The sequence below is a fragment of the Hemicordylus capensis genome, chromosome 2 (genome assembly GCF_027244095.1).
Source record: "Hemicordylus capensis ecotype Gifberg chromosome 2, rHemCap1.1.pri, whole genome shotgun sequence".
NCBI lineage: Eukaryota > Metazoa > Chordata > Lepidosauria > Squamata > Cordylidae > Hemicordylus > Hemicordylus capensis.
Window position 1 is genome coordinate 154,244,066 of NC_069658.1, and position 14,528 is coordinate 154,258,593.

The window sequence follows — 14,528 nt, forward strand, 5'->3', positions numbered from 1 at the left end:
GTTCAAGGGCCAGAGTCATTTCCCTCAGTAAAACCAGCACAAATGGCCAGCCTCCAATCCAGCTTTCGGCACTTCCCACCCTTCTTGCACCTCCTTTATTTAAGAGACACTGGAAAGAAACGATTGCAGCACTGAACACCATTGTGGTTTATTTTTTGTGCATTTACTCCCTACATTTGATATCATTGGCCAGTTTGATTCATGAGTGAAGAGAGAAGAGGGAAGCTCCAGGTTCAGTTGGAGTTGATAGTGCTTTGGATCCACGAGACATAGTTGCAGACTTTGGTGTATACTCCAGGATTGCCTCTCTGAGCACATCCAATGCCCCAGGAGACAATTCCCTGGAGCTGCCCATTGCAGACGACAGGGCCACCAGAGTCTCCCTGTAAAAGAATGGGATGAAAGAATTACCATTAGTGAGATCATGTGTATGACCCTAATTTTTTGTTGGGGAGACAAGCAGGCAACAATTTTTAAGAAGGAGCATCCACACTACAAACTTAAACTGATCAAAGTCATTGCCTCAGCTTGTCAGTGGTCATATAATTCTCAAAGAATCCAGATGAAATCAAGGCCTAAGCTGTGGCAAACACCTCTGGAGCAAGGCCCAGGGCACCCTTATAATTCTGATGTGGGGCGGGAGATTTTGAAGAGAGACCGCTCAACCCTTCACTGTCACCAAACTAAAATTCCTAGGATTCTTTGAGGGAAACCATAACTGTTAAAACAGTATTATACTTAAGTAGTTTGCAGTATAGATAGAAGGGCTGTGCAACCAGGTCCGTCTGACAGACATGTCAAACCTGATACTGTGTTTCCCCGAAAACAAGACAGTGTCTTATATTAATTTTAGCCCCCCAAAATGCACTAGGGCAATTAGCGGTACATCAGAAATTACTGCTAAGGTCTTACTTTCGGGGTAGGTCTTACTTTTCGGTGAACAGGGTATGTCCTCTGTTGGGCATTATCAGAATGGGTTCTGCAGCAACAGGAGGAAGATCTGACTGAATTCTGACTAATTCCCCTTCTCTCATTGCAGAACATGCTTGTTGGACCGCCCCCCGCCACACACACTGTCCTCTCCACATCTCTCTCTCTCTCTCTCTCTCTCTCTCTCTCTCTCTCTCTCTCTCTCCCCTGCTTTCCCCTGCTTTTTGTCCAGGGCAGGGGGTTGCTTCATGGAGGAGCATTCAGACATGTAGCCTCTCTCAGTTGCAGCATGAAGTGGTTACGTCCAGAAAATGCTCCTCCTCTTCATTCTGCTTCTTGTATCAACTGGCCCTCAGAAGCCACCATTTCTGGGTGAGAAGCCATACGGCTCCAGGGTGGTTTCCAGATAGCGAGCTTTACACCACAAAAAGTGATGTAAACCAGTGTTCCCTCTAACAGGGAATCCCAGATGTTGTTGACTACAACCCCCAGAATCCCCAGCTGCAACGGCTTTTGCTTGGGAATTATGGGAGTTGTAGTCAACAACATCTGGGAATCCCTGTTAGAGGGAACACTGGTGTAAACTGCGACATTTTGCGGTGCCGATTTAAAACTGCAGTTGAAATCTGTTACCTCCTACAATGGGCAAATACAGCTATTTTCTGCAACACAGATGCGACGTTATAGGGCTGTAAAGCAACAATAAAATCTGAAAGATGGCATCAGAAATGTGAACGGCACCTTGCTTACAGCGCAGGGACTGCGATTCATTCATTTAACACATTTCTATACTGCCCAAAACGCAAGTTCTCTGGGCAGTTCACACGTGCGATGTCACGACACAGGCAGTACGGAAGGACACTTAAGGGATATGTCATGACACTGCGGTAGCATGCAATCTGGAAAGTGCCCAGCACAGGATTAGAGGAGAAATGTGGATTGCAAGGCAGATTGTTTGTGAATAAAGCAACCACCTGTGTGAAGGTAGCTTGGGTCCTTGGTTTCTGTGTTTGAGAAAAGCAACTGGAGACTTCAGCAGCTAAGGTCTCAGCAACTGACTTCTTGAACGGAGGTTTGAGAAAAGCAACTGGAAAAAAGCAACCGCCAGTCTCAGAGGCAGGATGCCTCTAAATACCAGTTGCAGGGGAGTAGCAGTAGAAGAGAGGGCATGTCCTTAGCTGATAAGAACCTAAGAACAGCCCTTCTGGATCAGGCCCAAGGCCCATCTAGTCCAGTATCCTGTTTCGCACAGTGGCCCACCAGATGCTGCTGGAAGCCTCTTGCCTGTGGGTTTCCCAGAGGCATCTGGTAGGCGACTGTATGAAGCAGGATGCTTGACTAGATGGGCCTTGGGCCTGATCCAGCAGGTCTGTTCTTGCTGGAGATGGAGTTCCAGTGCATTGACCTTTTGCACCAACTATCCTAATGACCACCAGGGGCATTGGGAGTAAAGGCAGTGAGTAAGGGTCTCCCTAACTGTTCTACCTGTCTCTACTCTATGACCCTGACCTGACTCTTCCACACTTCCTGTGCTGAGTCACAATCCTTTTTTCCCCTCCTAGAGAGAAGATGGAAACATCTCTCTCCCTCCTTACCTATTCATTATGTAGTCCTTTAGATTCGGTTTAGGTCTTTCCTATCCAAGTGTACTTAACCAATAAATACTTAGTATTTCGTTCTACAGGATCTTCATGTGAATTTTCTCTAAATAGCTGCAACAACTAAACCATCCTCTGCTACCTACTCTGTAACTGGAGTGTGTGCTCATTCCTTAGTGCTCCGCTGTTTTACCCACTGAGGGTAAAAATTAACAACCTCTAACAGTTCTTAGGTTCTCATAACACCCAGGGGCAGATCCCAAGACTCCCTCTACCCTCTCTTATCCCTCCTGGCTCTCTTCCTCAATACAAAATACTGTATGGCCCTTGTGAAGTGGTAGTTGTCTTCTTGGCTTCTGTGCAGTCCGCCTAGAGAGCTCTGCACTGCTTAAAATGGAATCACAAAGTCCAGCCTGGAGCGAGTGAGAGGGAGGGCTTACCTGGCATGAATCCTTGCCACCTTCCAGGAATCCCACACAAATCATATTTTTGGTGATTTGCCCTGGGTAAGCATTGCTGCACTGACTGGAGGAAAGCACAGGAGCCTGCAGGCACTGCAGGAGGTCAGGGCTGTTGCCTATGGAATATGAGAAGAAAGAGAATTGAACTGTGGAGAACTGAACATCTTGAAATGGCCCAACTCATTTTTGTTTTGCTTGCTTTCCCCCCCTGCTGGAGCATTGAATGTATTCCATTTGTAATATTTAAGAACAACAGCGATAGCGTGTACACTTGCCCCTTTCTCCAAAATGTTAGTACACCAGATGCATCCACCCCCACCCCAAGCCAGCTGCCTCTCCCTATTTCCTTACAAGTTCTCTTTCTGTTTCTGAGCCTAAGGTTTCAGTAGGTGTTGTACTGATTTGGGGTGGGAGGCGATAATATTCTGTCTGCCTAGATGCTCCCCACAACGGACCAGATCTGGACAAATGTTCATCTCTCCCTTTACACCAGGATGCCAATGTCTCAAATTTACTCTATTTGTTAATGTTATGGAGGGCCAGACCAAATTTGGTAGGGGTGTGCAATTAGGATTTTCTGTGTTTCGATTCGGATCTGAACCGCAACACCCCCATCTGTTTTGTATCCGAATATGGCCCATCTGAATCACCCCTGATTCAATTCGGATTTGAATTAATCCGAATCTGAATCGATTCAGATTAAAAAATGGGCCCTGGGGCCAAAAGAGTGGGGTTGGGTGGTAGTGCCCAATGGGTGGAGGCTACCACCCAAATTTCAGGGGGATTGGGCAAAGGGCTGATTTTTGGTGCATTTTTGAAGTTTTAGTGTATTTGGGGGAGATTGGGGGCATAACGTGGGATCTGGGCCAAAATAGTGGGGTGGGGTGGTAGTGCCTAACAGGTGGAGGCTACCACCCCAATTGCAGAGGGATTGGGCAAAGGGCTGATTTTTGGTGAATTATTGAAGTTTACGTGTCTTTAAGGTTTTCCCCCATTAGGTATAATGGAGGGTGTATCGCTTCACGTCAGGGGGAAAGGGGTGGCCTAGAGCAGTCTGGGGTTGGTGGTAGTGCCAGGTAGGGGCAAGGAAGCTACCTGAATTTTTTCAAAGGATTTGGGCAGAGGGCTGATTTTTGGTGAATTGTTGAAGTTTACACATCTTTAAGGTTTTTCCTCATAAGGTATAATGGAGCTTTCAGCAACCCCATAAGTGCACTTGGGGGGTGCTGGGGTGGCCCAGAGCGAGTGGTGGTGTAGTGCACATAGGGTGCCAACCACCCCCATGGGTTGCTAACCCATGGCGTACAGGGTTCTGTTGTTTCTGAGGTATTCTGAGTGTGGATTCTATGATAGCAAATGAGAGTGGATTCATGGTGTCTCATTGAAAATCTCATTTGCTATCATAGAAACCACACTCAGAATACCTCAGAAACAACAGAAACAACAACATGCGTGTTGGCATGGGGATAGGACTTGTTCCTATTGACATTGTAACTGTGTACAACTGAATGGAACTCCTGAAGCAAATCCTTTTCACGTGTACTACTCCCAAGCAAAGTACTTGATCCTGTATTTTGGTGTCACCAACTTTTTTCATCCTGAAGCACACTTAAATTAAAAGGGGGTGGGCATGCTGTTCCTCCACCTTTTTTGTGGCAACAGCAAAGTCACTATGTAATTCTATCTATCTATCTATCTATCTATCTATCTATCTATCTATCTATCTATCTATCTCTAAAGCCAGCTCCAAAAGCAGAGTTAAATTTTCCCACTTTTGGAGCTGGCTTGCTGCCTCTCCAAAATGTATACTTCCCAGTGCATTATGGGGCAAGTTAGCTCTGCACACTGGCCAATGTCCCACGGCATACCAGCTGGGAAATGGTACTCTGTTTGTGCATTTGTTTGTGTTTGCCTGAATACACAACTTTGCATTTAGTCTGTGCAGTACAGGCTAATAGAGAATGGCAGTGCAATCTTATGCATGTTTACTCAAAAGTAAGTTCCACTGTGTTCAACGGACCCTATTCCCAGAAAAGTGAACATAGGTTTGCTGTCACAGTGAATGAAATGCACAGTAAACTGGGAAAAGCCTTCAGGAATGAGTTTTGGGGGAGGACGTTCCAGTAGTGATCCTTGGTGCTATAGGGCAGGAATGGGTAATGGGGGAGAGTTCCTGATCAGGACCACATGGGGACAGAGTTACAAATCCACTCATAGTCCCAATCCAGTTCAGGGCCCCATGAAGCTGATTTGAAAATAGTGACATGCAGGCCCCTGTCAAGCAATCCTTGTTGATCTGGATGGCTCTTACCAGGGACTTTGGAGGGAACTGGAATTTATTTCAAGGAATAGAACCTGAAGAAAATGGTGGAACTGGTCAGGTTTACACTAAGATGTAAGTATCCCTTTTCAGTCTGTAAACATCCTGTTGAACCTGCCGACATACAATATATCACATTTTGACAAACAACACATAGAGGACTCACTGCCACTGCTGAGGGTGTTGCCCCAGCCAGAGATCAGACACTGTGTCCCGGTGGACACACAGCTGGTGGGCAGAGCGATGGCTTTGACACGGGTGTTGAGGGTGGCTTGTGTGGCCAACTTGATGAGCATGATGTCATTGTCCAATGTACGGGAGTTGTAGCTGGCGTGACGGATGACTTTGGCTGAATTGATGTACTGCTCGGAACCATCATTCAGAGTCAGACTGTGTTCCCCAAGTCTCACCTGGATACGTCTGGATTGAGAGAAAGAAGAACACTTTGATCATCCTCACCACCATCCAAAACTTTATAATAACCGACACTTTCCAAAGCCATTCTCATGATTATCATTGCTCTCGAAAGCAACCAGTTGTTCAAAGTGGCTTGACTATTGACAGAGGGGTTAAATTGCAAGGTGACTCTTTGTCTACCTACCTACCTACCTACCTACCAATCCATCCACACACATCCAGGCACACAACACAGAATAAATCAATATATAGCACTTAGCAATAGCAATAGCACTTACATTTATATACCGCTCTATAGCCGGAGCTCTCTAAGCGGTTTACAATGATTTTAGCATATTGCCCCCAACATTCTGGGTACTCATTTTACCGACCTCGGAAGGATGGAAGGCTGAGTCAACCTTGAGCCCCTGGTCAGGATCGAACTTGTAACCTTCTGGTTACAGGGCGGCAGTTTTACCACTGCGCCACCAGGGGCTCTTATATGTCCAAGGAAAGGGGAGGTCATCAAAATGCACCCCCTCCATGCCCACACACTGGTGTTGCATTAGCTGAACTCAGCAGCAGCAGTTCTCACAAAGCACTCATGCTTCATTAGGCAGGATATTGGTCCATGCATGCACCTACAGATCTGTATGTACATCGTGGCCGAATCTGGATGTAACAGAAATCGGAGGTCCCTTCACCACTGGTTTCTGTCGCCATACAACCAAATGTGGGTAACCCGAGTTTAGGGCAGATAGGGATGTGCGTTTCTCTCCCCAAACTCCCCGAGTTTTGCCACTGGAAACTCCATTTCTGCGGCACCAGTGTTACATTCAAATGCGGTCACCACAGTTTCACTCTCATGGAACTGAAGTTGAGGGAGATTATGTCTGAAGGTGGCTACAGTTATTCACACATTGTATTGAATGCATATACAGCAGCACATGTCCTCTCTGTATGTGCATTTCAGGGGACCTGTACTCAGCTTCATTTTTAAAATGAATGCATGTACAGTCGTTCACATAAAAACATGTACCTGTGTCCTACAGACATCAGTATGTACGTGCAACGTAATGTCTGAATAAGGACAGGGTGCAATAGGAGAGTGGATGCAGGGGTGGGTGGAAGGGGAGGCTTTTCTCTGCATAATTCAAATGCATTTTTAGAATGTGAGCCCTTTGGGGACAGGGTGCCATCTTATTTATTTGTTGTTTCTCTTTGTAAACCGCCCTGAGCTATTTTTGGAAGGGTGGTATAGAAATTGAAATAATAATAATAATAATAATAATAATAATAATAATAATAATAATAATAATAATAATGCGGTTTTGAACTCCATTTATTAATTCATTAATTCATTCGATTTCTATACCGCCCTTCCAAAAATGGCTCAGGGCGGTTTACACAGAGAAATAATAAATAAATAAGATGGCTCCCTGTCCCTAAAGGGTTCATAATCTAAAAAAAGGAAACATAAGATAGACACCAGCAACAGTCACTGGAGGTACTGTGCTGGGGGTGGATAGGGCCAGTTACTCTCCCCTTGTTAAATAAAAGAGAATCACAACGTTAAAAGGTGCCTCTTTGCCAAGTTAGCAGGGGTTTATGTTATGTTGCCAAACATCTGAAAGATATTCAGCAAAACAATACTGTTCCCTCAAATTATATCAAGTGTGGACTGTCAGAGCAGACCTGCTCTTCAATAATATTTGCTAAAGAAATACACACGTTTCAAAGTAATAGTGCTGCAAGGAGCTGATGGCAAATCCATTTTACTTACGATTTGTAGCAGTGAGCCGCTGACACAACCCATTGGCTGTTGATGAGGGAACCGCCACAGAAGTGGTACCCAGAATTCAGGGAAACTTGGTAGGGGACAGAGCCTTTCTGGCAGGTGTATCCTCCCACAATCTTATCATCATCATCATCACTGATGGGGAAGGCAACTGGGTAAAGGATAAAGAGATCTAAGAGAATTCCAGATACTCAGGTAACAGTTTCAGGAAAACACACCAGCCTCCAGCCCAGGCCTCATGAAACCTATGCCCTATTTTGCACTGTGTGAATACTAGACATGAGTTCAGTGTCCTCTTCATGTGTGTCAAGGCCAGTTTGGACTATGGGCAGCCGTACCAGGAACCAGCCGTACCACAAACAAATTTTTGTTCACAAAGAGGTTATTATTTCTGAAAAGGCCTCTCAAGTCAGGATCAAGGGAACCAGCTGACAGGTGGAGACGACTACCCTTGACCTGTTTCACTTGGGGCTCCCCTTTCTACCCAGGCCTCTGTTTTTCACTGCCTTCCTCCATCATAGACCCTATTCCTGCATCTGGGATGCCTCTTGAATCCCTATATTCATGTTTCCAGACCTGGGCCTCCTCTGAGGAGTTTGGCACTGATATACAAGTCTTACAAAGCATCAGAGTCAACAGAAACAGCCCTCACTCTCAGCAAGGGGCATGCATGTAAGGGTGAAGGTCAACAGAATTACAGTCTCCTCTGTCTTGCAATAAGAAGGGGATTCCAAGTGGTAGGAAGAGTAATATCGGGATCCAGTTGCCCATATTGGATTGGCAAACGACAATGAAAAACCCAGACTTACCAGCCACTCCCAAAAAGGCTAAACACAAAATTAATTTCATGGTGTTTTCTGTTTTCCTCCCAGTGGGGAAGATCAGAGCAATTGCTGTGTATTTATCCCCTCAGGCGGACTTTATCTCTATCCCAAGGACTTCATGCAAAGGAAAAATACACAATGGAAACATTGGAAACATGTACTTGGGTCTTTATCAACAGCAGGTGGAAAAGAAAAACAGAATCAATCATGCATTAATAATTAAAATCAACTTTTCTGGAATCCAAGGTTGATGAGCTGTCATAGCTTCTACTTATATGTGTGTCCTTAAAAATAAATAAATCAGATCATCACTTAGCTTTACATGGAAGCACATGGGCTTTTTAACGTCTCCCATTTTTCTTACTCTTTGGAGTTTATCTAGCTATAAAATTCTATCCAGCACTAGATCGAATTGTATAGCTAGATAAACTAATAGGGAAAGGAGCCTGAAATGAGTGGTAGTTCCTGAAAAAGATGCCATCACAATTCCGATGAGAAAGAAAAAGGGGAGACATATGAAGAAGCCCATGTGCTTGCATGAAAAGCTTAGTGATGTGCTGGGTGGGGGGAGACACATTATAAATAGAAGTGATTGATTGATTTGATGTCTATACCACCTTTCCAAAAATGGCTCAGGACAGTTTACACAGAGAAATAATAAATAAATGATATGGATCCCTGTCCTCAAAGGGCTCACAATCTAAAAAGAAACTCAAGATAGACACCAGCAACAGTCACTGGAGGTATTGTGATGGGGGTGGATGGGGCCAGTTACCCTCCCCTTGCTAAATAAAAGAGAATCACCACGTCAAAAGGTGCCTCGTTGCCAAGTGAGCAGGGGTTATGAAAGATCATCAAGAACACATACAGATAAGTAGCTCAGACTTGTAGGGACAGTGTTAGGAAGGTGACAACTCAGAATGAACTGAGGCTGACAACGGATGCTAAGAGCAACAAAAAGGGCTTTTCGAGGTATATTGGAAGTAAGATGAAGGAGATGGAAGGCCTGTGAAATGTTAAGAGGTGACACAGAGAAGGTGGAACTGCTCAGCTCCTAGTTTCCTCCATTTTATTCCACAGAGAAGTGATAGGCCTGCTGCTCCATAAGGGTGGTGAAATATTAATAAGCAATAAACAGAAAGCGGAACTGCTCAATTCCAGTGCAATTGTTAGGGGGCCATTCCAGCTGTTCTGGCCTATTGCTGGCCACAAAGGGGTTGATAAAAGTGTTCTATTGGAAAGGATTCTGTTCTGAAACATTGCTCTCAACTGACTAACACACCCCATTGTTTTAAGGATCCAGTTTGATTTTTAAGGGGTTGTTCCACTGGCCCATTCTCTTCAGGCTTTATACCATGCATGTTTTTGGCTGGCAGGAGCCCTAAAACAAAAGTGCTTCTTTTAGGAGCTGGAGATAGATGACGGCAATATTTTGTTTGAGTCCTGCTTGTATTTTCCTGATTTGATTTGAACCACCACCCCACCCCACCCCAAATTCTCAATAATGGTTGCTACTGGGCTTAGGAATTTAGAAAGAAAGCCAAGGCATAAAAAGTACTGAATCTGGCAAATGGATACTGAACTAAAATTCAATATTTATCTTTTGTTGAACCTTGAAGACTAACTGGTATCACAATACTCTCTCTTGTTTTGATTGGGTTTTTTGTTTTGTTTTGGGTTTTTTGCTGGAAAGCTTAACATGGCTACCTCTCTGGAAAGAGTTTTATTCAAAGTGGCCCTCAAAAATGCATTTCAAGAGTGGAATCTGAAAATGTTCCACATTCTTATAATTTGATTTTTGTTGCTGTTTCACATTTCTGTGATATTTCTATGAAACTTTAATCATAAGTTGTATGAGAGACCATTTGCACATAGCGTGAAACCAGAGCTGAAGAGGGCTCAGGTTGAAATGTTTGTAGGTCCGAATGCGTGCAACCCCAATTCGGACTCAAAAGTGACCTGAGGTTTTCCTTCTGAGACTCCAGTTTGAATCTTTGGTTTTTAGTGGCTTTCACTGCCCCTACCTGCGGTTTGGCGATGCCAGCATTACAGCCAAACGATGCACCACTGTCCCACTCTGCTGTAGCTGGAGTTGAGGGAGGAAATTCCTCCATCACTCCGGCTGCAATTGGCTGCCAGGGCTGTCCTTCAGTCAAGAATGAAACCCACATAGCCAGATCCCCCTCCTCTCTGCAGTCTCCCTGTCTGCAGAGAGCCTCCTGTCCATTATGTGCAAATGCAGACAGGAGGGTGGGGTGGGGAGGAGTGGAACCGCGAGTCCACTTACGTGCTCCTATATGAGCCACCAGATTCTCAGTAGATGCAAAATCAACATACTCTGGGGCATACACGCTGTTCAGTGCATGGGATTTCCAAAGAGGAAGAAAATGGTTAATACAAGTGCATGCTATCTTCAACTTCATTGACACTGGAGGGTGATATACTGCCAACAAAGACTTTGTGAAGAGGAACTTTAAAAAACCCATATTGCTTTTGGAGATTAATAAAACAGATGCTGAAGAGAAACCATGATGGAGCACAGCCCTTGAGTTGAGGAGCCTGGATACATACAGAAATATGGGAGGAATGAGAAAGTAAAGTTGCACTGTCTTATTGAAGGAGCTGAAGGTTAAGGTGCTTCAATGTGAAGGTAGCTCCAATAAAAGAAAAGAGCAGAACCTAGTCCCTTTGACTAAGGAAAGTCATTGTACATTGTCCTAGAGGTGTTCTGACTGGCGGCATGCCATAATTTTCAAAAGCCAAAATTGGCAACCTTCCTCTCACACTGAGACGAAGTTATGAGGTGACAATTAACACTTAAGAGATATTATTCTAACCAAGCCTCACCCAGGGCCTTAATTGACCCCCCACGCATATATATCCATGCAGATGGGGATATTTGTACCATGATTTAAGTATACTTGATCTGATATCTAAGTCATTTTTTATTAGCACAGAGGCAGGGGTGTAGCTAGAGGAGATGGGGCCCATATTTGCCTCTCTCCCTGGCGGTCCCTTGGAGTGAGGGAGATAATGAAGAAATCGGGAGGGATGGAGCTGGGGAGCCCTCAGGAGCTGGGGCCCTGGGTTCTTTGAACCCATCTGCTCAATTTTAGCTACACCTCTGCACAGAGGCATTTCTAATGTCATCCATGCCCTGCTCAAGATTAATGTTACGTCCCATTCTCAGGGTGGCAATGAAGGTTCATGGCTTTGCTTGTCATGGAATAGTCAAGGCTATGATTTTAACAACTATGACGTTAAAAAAGAAGAAGTCTATACACATACAGTAATACAATGTAAACAAAGGATATAAGAAAATAAATGCCGAACAGCCACATTAAGCTAAGTGAGACTTGCTCCATCCATAGGATTGGGTTGCAAGTATCTGCAGAAAATACTAGACAAATGTGTCCTGAACTCTCAGTCCCATCAATTAAAATAAAGTAAAGTAAAGTGTGTCATCAAGTCGATTTCGACTCCTGGCGCCCACAGAGCCCTGTGGTTTTCTTTGGCAGAATACAGGAGGGGTTTACCATTGCCTCCTCCTGCGCAGTATGAGATGGTGCCTTTCAGCATCTTCCTATATCTCTGCTGCCCGATATAGGTGTTTCCTATAGTCTGGGAAACATACTAGCGGGGATTCGAACTGGCAACCTTCTGCTTGTTAGTCAAGCATTTCCCCGCTGCGCCACTTAAGGTGCACCAATGACATTGGACCTATTTCATTGGATTGGATTGGATTGCTTGGATTGTCCAGTCTTTTAAATTAGCAGTCCCTGGCCCGCCACCCCACACTGTGATGTCATAATCAAGGCCAGCATGATGGAGTCAGTGAAGGAAGGAAGGAAACGCTGTATCTGTATAAGAGCCAAGTCAAATGTTTACTCACCACTCAGAAGAACAGCCATGTGGACTGGCTGGTGTGTGGCCATTTGCCTCTTGGAAATAGGCAAGTCCTTCATTCAAAATCCCCTTCCATTCATTATGTTTTATTAGTTCCCATATGAGACATTGTTTTAAATGCAGGGTTTTTTCAAGGGTTGTCTCTTACTTTCCCAGGACGTTCAGATGCCAAGATCAGCCAGTCATGGAGTTTGGTGTCATGGGATAATGCAGTGGTCAAGGTGGAGTGCAGCCAAACTTACCAGCATAACAACATGTACTGGTACCGGCAGGATAAAGGGCAGGTTCTGCAGTTTCTCTTTCACTTCTATAATACAGATCAGCGCGAGAGAGGCAATGTTTCTGATCGTTTCAAAGCTGATCGGCCCCAAACAGCACGCTTTAACCTGAATATTTCACCGGCGAAGCCAGAGGACTCGGCTGTGTATTTCTGTGCAAGCAGTTTAGACACAGCACTTCAAAGTAACCTCTCCTTCCCACAAAAACCTCTTTGTCTCATTTCTGTCTTTGTGAGAGCAGCAGAACTAGATGTTAAGAGAGGGATGTGGGGTTCCCACCCTTCGGTTTCTCTAATAATGCTAATGGGTGGGGGGGACTGGGGGGTATTTGCAGTAGAGAATCAGTGGGTGAGAGCTGAGGTTAATACATTTGCCTTGCCTGCCTGACCCTCCCCTCTCTGGTTGTTTTAGATAGATTTCCCCACTGCTGGTTGGACTCACTTCTGATCTGATGAGTGGAAAGGGTCATTGCAGTACGAATCGGAGGGCATGGAAGGGACAGGTTAAGTTGGAGATTGTTTAGTAAAGAGGGATTAGAAACTGAAGCAACTCTTAGGCTTGTTTCTCACCAACATGTTCACAGTGCTCCACTCCATGCATTTGGGAAACAAAAGGAGGGGAAGGGGGATGGCAGTCATCATTTCTCCGCCTGATATTGCCATATCCTCAGACCCCAGCATGTTATCTCCACGCATTAGGATGAAGGTCTAACAGGGAAGCTATGTCCATGCAAGTATATGTGTGCAGTCTTTCTATGAGCCTGGGACCCAGCACAACTGGTGTGGAGAGTGGTGTGTGTGGCTGCTTCTCTCCAGGTTGCAGGTGGGGGGTTTTTTGGTGAGAAAGGAACTCTCAACAGTTAAGGACTGAATCTTCTTTCCTTCCGTTCCTTTTTTCTGTCTTACAAATCAAGGGTTTACACACACACACACACACACACACATTTATGTATGTATGTATGTATGTATGTATGTATGTATGTTATGGCCATATCAAATGAACTCTTAAACTGTTTATGTAGGCACACATCTTTTTTCCACATTGTCAATAGATGGCACTAAGAACACACACAGGTCAACAGAAACTGAGAAACACAAACTAGAAGGGTTCACCAAGTCACAACTGTACCCAAAGATATATCCTACCTACATAAGAGAACCAAATAAGTTAAGAAATACTTTCCCGTCCCTTTGTGATGCCGTAAGGAGGGCCAGTTTGATGGAGGCAGAGAAGGATGTAGAGGTTTTAGCCTCATAACGGCCAAGTCAGAGATGCCTCCTCACAGCCCAGAAGAACCGAGATGTGGATTGGCTGGGCTCAACACACACACACACACACACACACACACACACACACACACACACACCCCTTTCATTCTTTAGTGGCTGCTTTAACAGTTTGAGAAGCTGCAAAAAGCTATAAAATTAAGCAATAACGATAAACTGTAATAAAGGTAAAATATGATATGATAAGATGATGCTGTGTGCTATCTGAAAAGCTAAAGGGATAAGCTGCAACAGTAAACGTGATAAGACTAACTAGAAGTAAGAGACAACAGTACAGGTGTAAGCTGTGTCAGGTCTGGTTAGCTCTTTATGGTGGTCAGATCCTGATGGATTTTATATGCTGCTGCACAGAACTTGGCAACATTACGTGTTATGAAGGGGTTAGAGAGTAGTAGGGAGACATAGAATTGGCCAGTTCTATGTTCTGCATCTGTTATGCGCTGTTTAAGGAGTGTTCTGGCCAGCTCACAACCCAAAGAAAGTAGGTGAGGAAGCGGACAGCCCAAGTGATGATAGTTTCATCAACAGGGTTCACTTCCATATGGACTGATGGCCATCCTCCAACATTAAGGGGCTAGGCCCATTGGAGAGGAGGATAGTCTTAGCCAGTAGTTGAGTGTGGTCAGCCATACTCTGGCTTCCACTTTCACCAGGCCTGTTTCCAGTCGAATACTGGCATTAGAGAGACCGTGGGGTACTTGGAACACAGGACCCAGCTGAGCCCAGAGGAG

General features: G+C 44.8%; 1 protein-coding gene across 2 annotated transcripts; it reads right to left on the bottom strand.

The window, feature by feature from the left end:
• Window positions 1-233: 233 nt before the first annotated feature.
• On the bottom strand, window positions 234-12,271 carry LOC128346627 (trypsin I-P38-like). Of its 2 annotated transcripts, none has more exons than XM_053300110.1 (5): window positions 12,220-12,271; window positions 7,489-7,654; window positions 5,476-5,729; window positions 2,969-3,105; window positions 234-383 (listed from the first exon to the last, which is right to left on the bottom strand). In XM_053300110.1, the coding sequence occupies exons 1-5, from the start codon at window positions 12,260-12,262 to the stop codon at window positions 234-236; spliced, it is 750 nt and encodes a 249-aa protein (XP_053156085.1). In that variant the 5' UTR covers window positions 12,263-12,271. The 2 variants fall into 2 exon arrangements, with proteins under 2 accessions (XP_053156085.1, XP_053156086.1); XM_053300111.1 differs by lacking the exon at window positions 12,220-12,271 and adding an exon at window positions 8,313-8,352.
• Window positions 12,272-14,528: the final 2,257 nt, after the last annotated feature.

Bases quoted from the DNA above. Each gene is read 5' to 3' on its own strand.
- LOC128346627 (XM_053300110.1), bottom strand. From the start codon at position 12,262: ATGGCCACACACCAGCCAGTCCACATGGCTGTTCTTCTGAGTG. The intron at 5,730-7,488 runs GTAAGTAAAATG...CTCTCAATCCAG, and splicing joins GCGGCTCACTGCTACAAATC to ACGTATCCAGGTGAGACTTG. The intron at 3,106-5,475 runs GTGAGTCCTCTA...CATATTCCATAG, and splicing joins CAACACCCTCAGCAGTGGCA to GCAACAGCCCTGACCTCCTG.